The 10,818-nt window shown below is 28.4% G+C and overlaps 1 protein-coding gene across 1 annotated transcript; it reads left to right on the forward strand.

Annotated features, from left to right (window-relative positions):
* Window positions 1-8,008: 8,008 nt before the first annotated feature.
* Window positions 8,009-10,102, forward strand: CYCD6;1 (Cyclin D6;1). Its single transcript, XM_011050174.1, has 6 exons — window positions 8,009-8,306; window positions 8,420-8,500; window positions 8,622-8,717; window positions 8,844-9,045; window positions 9,161-9,291; window positions 9,582-10,102. The coding sequence occupies exons 1-6, from the start codon at window positions 8,127-8,129 to the stop codon at window positions 9,810-9,812; spliced, it is 921 nt and encodes a 306-aa protein (XP_011048476.1). The 5' UTR covers window positions 8,009-8,126; the 3' UTR covers window positions 9,813-10,102.
* The last annotated feature ends 716 nt before the right edge of the window (window positions 10,103-10,818 follow it).

Here is a 10,818-nt window from a genome sequence, read left to right on the forward strand (position 1 = left end):
TAGCAATTATTGACAAAGTCAGCAATGCAGCCTGCCTTAGGCAGGACGCTAAAAGGGGTGATAATATCTTCCCTTTTGCGTAATCAGTCTCGAACCATAGAATCTCTATTGATCAGTTAGGGTTCCTAGTAACCATAATACTAGGTGGCGACTCCTTAAACAAAGATCATTCACCATCAAAGAACTGGATGCCAGAAATTCGTTCTTTCCAAAAAATTTATATTTTTAAGGCCGCCGCGATGTCAGGTGCGACAAGAATAGTTAAATATCCTCTATTATTATTGAAGTTATTTTAGGATGAAGCTTCAAATTTTTTGTTATCATGTCATTCCAAATAATATTTCAGATAAATTTCCTTGTAGTTTTCTTTTATACTTATATTATAAGTAAATAAGTTGTATTATTTTTAATAATATTTTTTATATTAATCTCATACATGTTTTTTTATCCTTTTATAAAAGTAAGAAATTATTATCCTTAATAATAGTTTAGATATTAATCCTTTTTAGGTTTTTTCATCCTTAAATTAAAAGTGAATAATAGTTTTTTGCCAATAATGTTTTTTTGATATTTTTGAAATATAGGTATAAATCCTTTGGGATTTTACAAACTTGTTGTAAAATCCATGCAATATAATTTTATGGATTTTTGGTCATATGCCAAAAAAAAATATTTTTTTATTTTTTATGTTTTGTTTAGCAAAAATCTATTTTTCTTTATAATAAAAATGTCAAAATAGACCCGAGAATGTGTTTGTTAAACACACCCTTAAATAAATAAATAAATAACATTTTAACAAAAACAATCAATCTTTGATACGAACCCATTAAGAAGACTTGAAGTGTGAACACATGAAAAAAAAATTAGTGGTTTTATAAAATGGGTATCACAATTATCGATGACTAAGTTACCACTTTTGAGACTTTTTCAGAACAACTCTAATGTCATGGTTATTGAAGACTACCTGAAGTTGGTAAAGATGATGCATACCTTTCATTTGAATCCAACTTTACTTGATTTGGAGGCATATATAGCTCCACTTCCATTCACTTGAAGGTGTTAACTTGATTAGCCCATAATTTGCTCATATAATGATGGTCAATTAAGGACAAGATATGGTTGAGTTCATTGAAAAAAATAAGATGTAAATAGTTAATGAAAGCAGTTAATCTTTATAGATAAGATGTTTCTTAGTTAAATGATGGTGATTATAGCTTTAAAGGTGGTCGAAAACACTATATTCATTCACGTAAAGGTGCTTACTTGATTAGCTAAAGAAGAAGTTAAATTATGGTTGAATGATACGTCGTCTAGGTTAAACCCTAAAATTATAGTTTTTTAATTAGAAATTTCACAAACTTCAATTGAGTCCATGTTTTTCCACTTGCTTTTAATTGCATTAATAATTGTCTCAAAACTTTTAATTTCATGAAATTCCACCTTTGTTAAACTTAATTGCATCCCCAAAGTTGACATCTTGTTTGATTTTAGTCATTTGTTATAAAATTGTATTTTAACCTTTGTTTATCAAGAAACTTTCAATTTCTTCAATTTGACTCTTAATTTGATCAATTTTAACTATTGTATTTCTGCATCATTTTGGTTTAGTAATTGATATTGAATTTCTTTAATCAAGTCTTTAATTACTTATCAAACTTCAATATTTATGCAATTAAGTCTCTGATTTGATCAAATTAACTCAATAAAATTATAATTCAACCCCTAAATTTTAATTTCTTCCAATTAAAGCCTAAATTTAAGCAGTCTTGTGCCACCTAAAAGATTAATATGACCAAGATTGTTGCATCCAAACTAATCTTATCAAAACCATAGCCCTATTATATTTAGTTTATTTTGATGGTTTAATCTATTTTTTAAAATTATTTTTCATTGAAAAAATATTAAATAGATATTTTTTTATGTTTTGTTTTAATGTCAAGATATAAAAAAATTAAGAATAAATCTGAAAAAAACATATATTTTTAATTAAAAAATATTTTTATAAAAATATTTTCCATTACCAACCATAAACTTTCTTATATATCATCATTTCATAAAGTGAAGGTGTGTGTGATATATATAACGATATCATATCTTATAACATCATCACAATTAATATGCCCCAGATGTCTTCGTTCAGTAGTGAAGCAGCGAGGTTTATTGCTTGTAAGTTACGTGGTAGGGCCGAGAAGTTTATAATTGATTTAATTTCATAAATTTATCGTGCCCATGATGGCAACTACTGAATTTAAATAATAAATGCCTCGCAAATAATTTTGGTGAAAGTAATAAATTAGACAGTAGTTGTCCTACTACATTGCATAATGTCCTAACTAATACACAAATACTTTCCTAAGGAACGTGAAAATTCTACCTGTTGATGCTTACATTGTTGTCCAATTATTGTGTCCAGCAAATTAATTTTCATGCATTTAATTAACACAAACTTTAGAATTCTCCACTACTTTAAACCCATGACCAGGACAAAAGGCCTCTTTGAAACCACAAACCTTCATGTCAATAATAATAATAATAATAATAATAATAATAATAATAATAATAATTAGGAATGATCACTGCCATCATGGTATATAACTATTACCTTCCAATTAATTTTTAATTCATTGATAATATCAACATTTTGTTTTTTTTATTCACATCATAATTTTAAAATCTAATTTAAAATTGATTTGAATTACAAGTTAATTAGATCAACTTAAATTAATAAAAACATTCATGTGTATATTATAGTTTTAAAATTTAATTTAAAATTAATGTAAATTAAATAAAAAATTAAAATAATATTATTTTAATAAAAAAACTTTTTTAAAAATAATAACAAGTTGGTAGTTAAGTTTCACCACCCGAGTTAGTCAACCAGTTCCTTTTTTAAAATCTTTTTTCAATCAAACCTAAATTGACTGGTCCTGAATTTACCTGCAGTGCTGGTACAGGTTTTAAAACAAGCTCCTTGTGGGTTTCATACATTAAAAGGAGATGGTTAGAGCATTAAATTAATGGATTGGTGAATAATTTCAAGAGTAGGTGAAATTGAGAATTGAGAGTGCCTAACCCACTTAACATTGACCAAACATGCGATTGATATGACTTTCATAGGACGAGACTATTATAGCTTCTGTTCCCATTTAATTATAAGTGTGAAATAGTGCTTGAAAAAGGACCCAAATTTAGAGTATTTAATACAGAATGATTTGATGTAAAGATCTTAGGTCCAAGTCACGAGCTAGCTACTCATCCAATGTGAAAAGGAGGAGGAGGAAGAAGAAGATTTGAGTATCATTTGCCTTAAGGTCTTCTTGCCCATGTTGTTGTCTTAGTTGAGAAATGATCTAGCAAGTTTCTTGAGTGAAAAGAGATGTTGGGGGGCAAAGAAACAAGAGGTAAATCAGTCGACCAATGCTTTTTATGCCTTGGATTTTTTGGACAACATGTCATTGACTCTTGAAATCAGGTAATTATATTCACATGTTTTCCAAATATTCCTTTTGACCACTTCTTATGAAAGCTATGTCCTCGGTGAGTTTTGAGGGTAAAATATTAAACCATAAAAGATTTTATACCGGAGGAAAGAAGCTGAAACACCAAAAGAAAAAACCCTAAAAAAATAAATTTTAGTTAAACCAGCACCAACTAGGTGGCTAATTCATCTCAAGTTTCAGCACATAAGCTAAATACCCATTAAAATAATTTAGATTTCTCAGAATCCTTTAAAAAAAATTATTTTTTTATTTTTTTTCTTTTGATAAGTACACACAAGGTTCAATTAGACAGATATTTGAGACTTCTGGTGTGAATTTATTATTTGAAATAAAAATTTTAAGTTAATTTTAACATATTTTGTATGTTGAAGATCATTTTCATAATAAAAAATCCAAGAAAATATATCAAAGAATTATGAATATAAATTCTCACTTCAGCACTTGATGACAGATAGATCGGAGAAAATGTCCAAAATATAAATTGCTCATGAAATAAATATAATTAACTCCATTGTACAATTAGGCTAACCATTTATTCAAAAATCGGTACGCTGTCTAGGAAAAACTGGTGAAAAAACTAACTTGATGCAAAGAAAGTAGCTCTTGACTGGCCCCATTCCTTATTATGGCAGTAGGCCCATAGTACAACCCTAGAAAAAATAATCTCTTGTCAATCATCTTCTTCTCACCTCTTTAATACAGCTTCTGCTCGTTAAAGCAGTAAAAATTTCTACAGCACATAATTGAGAAGTTTATCTTGTCAGAATTTAAATTTATTTTTTAAATTTATTAGCTTCAGTATTATTAAATATTTATATAATTATTAATTTTAAAAATCACAAAATTAATCAATATACATAAACTGGCCCGAATTATTACTTTAATAAAAGATAATTGCAATAAAATGCTCAAAACATGAGCATGGTGGTTGATGTTAATCTATGATTTATGGTTTATATCTAAAAAGATATCTTTAAACTTTAATATGACATAAGTTTAATTAAAATTCTTGAAATGTATGGATGTTGTGAGTATAATAATATCTTAATTGAAAATTCATCATAACCTTCTATCTCCTTTTTTTCTCTCTCGACCTGCTAGAGGTGCAGAGCGTCTCTTCTTTACTTCTTCACATCAAGTGAATAGTAGGATTTAATTTGAAATCACTTTTTTTTCTTTCTATCTAGAAAACTTGAGCATGATATTCTAATAGTTTATTATTTCTAATCTATCGATGAATAATATTATATCCACTACAATGAGTAAAATATTGGATTGTGTTTCATCTAGTACAACCCTAACAATTTTAAAATCTAGTTCATCTTTACTAGACTGAATAATTTAATTTTCTTCTTATGTATTTGTGTTTTGATAGGGTAAAAAGAGAAAGGTATCCTTCTATTTTAATTAACTCTTGTTGTTTTTCCAATTAGAAGACAAGTTTTGAACTCGGAAATATTTTAAAATAGGGAAAATCCCCGTGCCAATGGACTTACAACTCATTAGCCAGTCTTGGTATTGTTTTTTAATAACAAAACTTCTAATTGTTGACTATAATGTTGTAAAAAATCAATGAAATACAATATAGTGGTGATAAAACATTAAGTCATTGTAATTAAACTTACCACTAAGGTTTTCAACTGAGGAGGACTCCCTTTCCATCATGGACCTCCACTTTAAGCAACTATGTTGAATAATAAATTTCCTCCATCTATGAATGCTTAAAAAATACTAGCTTTGTCCCATTGATAGTCTTTTCTACTTGTAAGATGAGAAGACATCGATTCATTCAATACCTAGGCCAAGAAAACGAGCTGTCAAACTGCCACTAGCATTTGAAAGAGTCCAGACAATGTCAAATGTTCTGGAGCCCTTTGAGTTCTTTAGTGCATATATAAGATTAAGCTGTGGCAATGGTCACATATTTTTATGACTTTCACGTAGAGCAGTTGTATGGTTTGGTGTGAAGAGGCGAAACATTTCAAACTTTGTCATTGTCCTTCCATTAATGTCTAATGTTTTTTTTTTTTAATTATTATTAATGTGAATATCTAGATTAACTTATATGTATTTTAATTAATTTTACAACTTTTAAAGTTAAAAACTATATAAATTTTTAGTAATTTTAAGATTTGTAAAATTCAAAATAGTAATTTCTAGAAAATAAATTTAAAATCTAATTATTAGATTATTAATGTCTAATATTGTAACATATGTACACGTGAATGGAGGATTTTGAGGACATGGTGGGAAGTGGCTGGTCAATTGGTATTGATGATTTTTGTCTTTCTTTATCTTTATCTTGTAGAGAGCCCTTTGTTCCATGTCAATTGGAGGATTGCATGAGGGTAGCCTATGTTCAATGGCAAACTCGTTCATCTTGAATCAACCGAGTCCACTAACAATTTCTGTCAAATCCACCCCAAGTCAATAATTTTTGGTATGATGGGAAAGGAAATAATTACATAGAAGAAAAATGGTTTTATTTATTTTTATTTATAATTATATTATTTAGTTTAGTCATTGGTTTGAAACCCAAACTTTACGAGGTCATGAGTTGGTTCTGCTTAATTTAATGAGTTGATTAGCAATGTAGGTGAATTAAAATCCAGGCTGAATTGAGTTTTGACAAAAATAAAAAAAGAATTGACCTGCAATCTAGTTAGTACGGGGAAAAATCGAGTTAAAATCTATTAATTTTTAAAAAAAATATATTTTTATTTTTTTATAAAACAAATAAAATAAAATAAATCCTGATTAATTAAAAAAATGAGTTTAAAAACTACGAGTTTACTAATACCTTTTACTATCATTTAAAAAAAAATCCTAAAAGATGGTACGTTAATATTTTTGGTAACACCCAACTTAATTTCGTGGGTCATATTGGTTTATTGTCTCATAATTTTTTGGGAACGTTTGATACGCTGTTTGGATGTCGAAACCTAATACTCTTGTGATGGATTTACAGTTAACTTACTTCAATTGACAGACTTGTCTTTACTTTTACGGGAGGATATTGTATTTTAAAGTATTTTTTATTTAAAAATATATTAAAATAATATATTTTTAATTTTTTAAAAATTATTTTTGAGGTATTAAAATGATTCAAAATAATAAAAAGTAATTTAAAATAAAATTTATTTTTTAAAAATAATAAAACAAGGTTAAACTGCAACATTAAACGGAAACTTAGTTGCATCAAATGTAGAAATGTTCATCCGTGCATTTTCTGTTGTTATAACTGGATGTGTTAGGAATTGTTTGGAAATATGGTTAAATTTGTAGTTTTAAAAAATTTAATTTTTTTTTGTTAAAATTTAATATGATTTATATATTTTTTTATTGTTTTAATGTACTGATGTTAAAAATAACTTTTAAAAAATAAAAAAATATTATTAACATATATTTTAATAAAAAAAATTATTTAAAAAATAATAACTATCATACTCAATACATTCTTAATCACAGACTTGGAAGAATTAGAAAGCTCCTTTTTGGATGTGAAGGTGATGCACCTTCCAAATGATGTTTCTATTTTAGAATGTTTAGCTGGAAATACAGTGATTATTTTTAAAATTATTTTTTTAAAAAATATTTTTTAATATTAACATATTAAAATATTAAAATGATCTGAAAATATTAATTTAAAATAAAAATTAAAAAAATATTAAATTTTTTTAAAGGGGTGTTTGAGAGTCAAATTTAATTTTTTTGTTAAAATTTTAAATTTTGTTTTTCCTTCAATTATTCTTAAATAACACAATTTCATACGAGTGCTTAGAAAAATCAAACAAAAAGGAGGATTTTTAGATTTGTTTTTAAATATAACATTAAAAAAAATTGTGAGGCAAGTATAGTTAGAAAAAGAAAAAGAAAAAGCATAATTTGGATAGATGTAGCGCAACAAATAAAAATTTAATAGGTTCCAGTACTTCTCCGAGCAACACAGCTCTCCAAAAATTACTATTTTTCAAAAATAAATAAATAAATAAATTAACAATGCTACCTTGCAAAAGTTTTTTCACACTTGTGATAACTTAAACAAAAAAAGAAAAACTCAATATTACTTCCTTATATTTTTATTTTTTTAATGAAAAAGTAATTGATTCTAACAGATGTTATTGACTTACACGAGTTGGAAGTCAAGGCAGTTAAAAAATAGGTAAACCAGTTGCCAGTCTTTCTGCTTTTCATCTCCTACCTATCCTTTCTTCTGACATACCTTAGCCATTTCCCCATCTATTAGTTTTACAGCCACTTCACCATATAAAAAAAGAGGCATTGCCAAATTCATTGATTCTAAATCATGATATATAATGAAATTAAACCTTTTTTACTAGTATTTAAATGATTATCACGATTTCAAAATATCTAAATATGATATTTATTTAATTAATACCCAAATCCAAAATGCAAACAAAGAACCCTATAACGAGTGAATTGTGTAGTTCCTAGTATTTTAATAGCCATCTTGAGAAACAAACGGTCACCTCTCTTCTATCAAAAAGAAAGAAGAAGTAAAAAAGGGTCACCTCTCTTTATTTCTCACCGTCTTTCTGCTTCAGTTCTCTTCATCTTCCTTGCTCTATCCTTAAACCCATACTGATCGGAGCTACAAACAGATCAATGGATTTCAATCTTGAAACCCCACTAGCGAATTCCCATGACTTTCACTTTGACACAATCCCTTCTGATCTCTTTCTCATTGAGTCTGATCACATGCCTTCTAATAACTACTTGAACACCCTCAAAGAGATGGACTTCGATGGCTCTTTCAGAAGAGAAGCTATCTCTTCAGTCTTAAGGGTAGGTGTGCAAAATGTAAAGCACAACCCAGTTCTTTGCATTGCTAACTTTATATGTATATATATTTCTTGATCGGTTCTTTAACATACCATGTCTTGTGGTACTTTTCTCAGGTTTCTTGCAACTTCGATCCATCCTTGTCCTATCTTGCTGTTAATTACCTTGATAGGCTCCTATCAAGCCAAGGAATTCCCGTAAAGAATCAAAATCATGCTTTTTTAATACCCAAAAGTTATTTTCAAGGATTCTTTTTTTACTATTTCTTTTTTCGTTTGAGATCCAACTGAATAATTTATCAATGTTTAATCATCACAGCAACCAAAGCCATGGCTCTTTAGGCTCCTTGCAGTTGCTTGTGTTTCTCTTGCAGCCAAAATGAAGGAGGCAGAATTCTATATTTCTGATACTCAGGCAAGTATCCATAGATAATATTAATTTCTATATCATAGCCTCATATGTGAATGATTAATAGTATTATTTTTCATCTTGATTATCAAATAAAATTTTTATTTTTTATTTTTTATTCATTTTGTGTAGGGTGATGGTGGCTTTGTATTTGACACACAAACGATACAAAAGATGGAGGTGCTGATACTTGGGGCATTAAACTGGAGAATGAGATCAATCACTCCATTCTCTTTCATTTCTTACTTCATTTCTTTGTTTAAACCTAAAGATCCACCACTGAGGCAGGCTCTTAAAGCTAGAGCCAGTGAGATCATCTTCAAAGCTCAAAATGGTATGCACATTCTCTCATACAGAGATCATCTTTAGGCAGAAGGAAATCAGCAAAACTTGGTGCTATCTTTCCTTTTGGATTTTAATAGCTGACTGTTGGTATATCTTTTGTGCAGATATCAATCTCTTGGAATTCAAGCCATCATTAATTGCTGCATCAGCACTTCTCTATGCTTCTCATGAACTTTTTCCTATGCAGTTTTTATGCTTTAGAAAAGCCATATCCAACTGTTCACATGTAAATAAGGTAATTTTTTAGTAATTGCGCTCTGATTCTTTACTTTTTTTCCCTTTCAGTTTTTATCAATTTTTTAAGAAAAGAAAAGAAAAAAGAAAAAGAATTTACAAATGTTGTCATGGGATGGTAATTAAGCTTTCCAGCCTGTACGAAAAAGAACATTGGTTGACCAATGATATAGTTTGGTCCCAATTAGACCTTTACAGTTACATATATATATATATTGCATTTTTTGACTTGTTATGGTATATTAGGGGTCAAACACCTAATAAGGCAATGTGACGTTAATTTTGTTACAGGAAAACTTGCTGCAATGCTATAATGCAATGCAAGAAATAGCAATGGATGGATACAGGTCGCAGTTTGACATGGTGACAAGCTCTGATACACCAGTTAAAGTGCTTGACCAGCATTTTTCAAGCTCAGAAAGTGAAAAGACCAATGGGACTATTGAGACGATATCTACCAATAGCAGCAACAAAATCTGGGCTGAGAAAGATATCAAGAGAAGAAAGATCAGTGCTTTCTGAAACAATAAAACGGTTCAGCTTTCTCAGATGCAACAACAGTGCTGATGTGAGAATTGAGAGTGTTTTTTCTTTTTTCCTTTAGAACTGGCTAAATCTGAGGTCCATCTGAGTGTGACCGTGGCTGCTACAAATAACAAGGATGAAAATGAAGGAAAAGACTGTAAAAAGAGAAGATTAAGTGTTGGGTTTAGAGACTTGTAGCTTGGGGGAGGTTGATGTATTAAAGAAATTGCACTATCCATGGTGCATGCTGCATGAACTCACGCAATGGAATCTATTATCTTTGATTAGTTGTAAGGAGAAAAGAACAAGAAAGAGGGATTTTTAATTTGTTTCACCTTGTTTTGTTAGGGAACCAATGGCCACAAAGGGAGAAATCTTTATTTTGAATTGCAGGGATGGATTTTTGTGTTTCTTTTTCTTTTCTTTTTTTTTATTTGGTGGGTTATGCCCTTGGGCTTGGTTGAGTCCTAACAATAATCATTGCTTTAGTAGCCACAACAATAGAGTGGTTTTTGGTGATTTTTTTTTTGAAAAATAAAATTGATGGGTTTTTAAATATTCATTTGTGATATTATATTTTAAAATTAAGTAATATTTTAAAGAGAATTAAATCAATTTGTTTTTATATTTTATTAGTTTTTTTAGGTCTAAATACTGTTTATTTGCAGGAAAGTAGTTTTTTTTGAAAAGTGAATTTTAGAAAAGTAAATCACAGGAAAGTGAATTTTTTTTCTAATGTTTAGTAGTGTAATGAAAAATAAGTTGGAAAATATTTTCCAGTGTTTGGTTATATCGTGAAAAATAAGCTGGAAAATAACTTATTAATGTTTTATTTTTTTTGAAGTTTATTAAAATAATGAGGACCAAATCTTACAAATTAAAATGTTGAATGAGAATGGAATTGAGAAAAAATATAATTCATAAATTATCTCAAATAAAATAAATAATAATCAAAATAATAAAGATCAAATCTAAAAAATAAAAAGATGAACAAATTAAAATA

This window comes from Populus euphratica, unplaced genomic scaffold (assembly GCF_000495115.2).
Source record: "Populus euphratica unplaced genomic scaffold, PopEup_1.0 scaffold147.1, whole genome shotgun sequence".
Lineage (NCBI taxonomy): Eukaryota > Viridiplantae > Streptophyta > Magnoliopsida > Malpighiales > Salicaceae > Populus > Populus euphratica.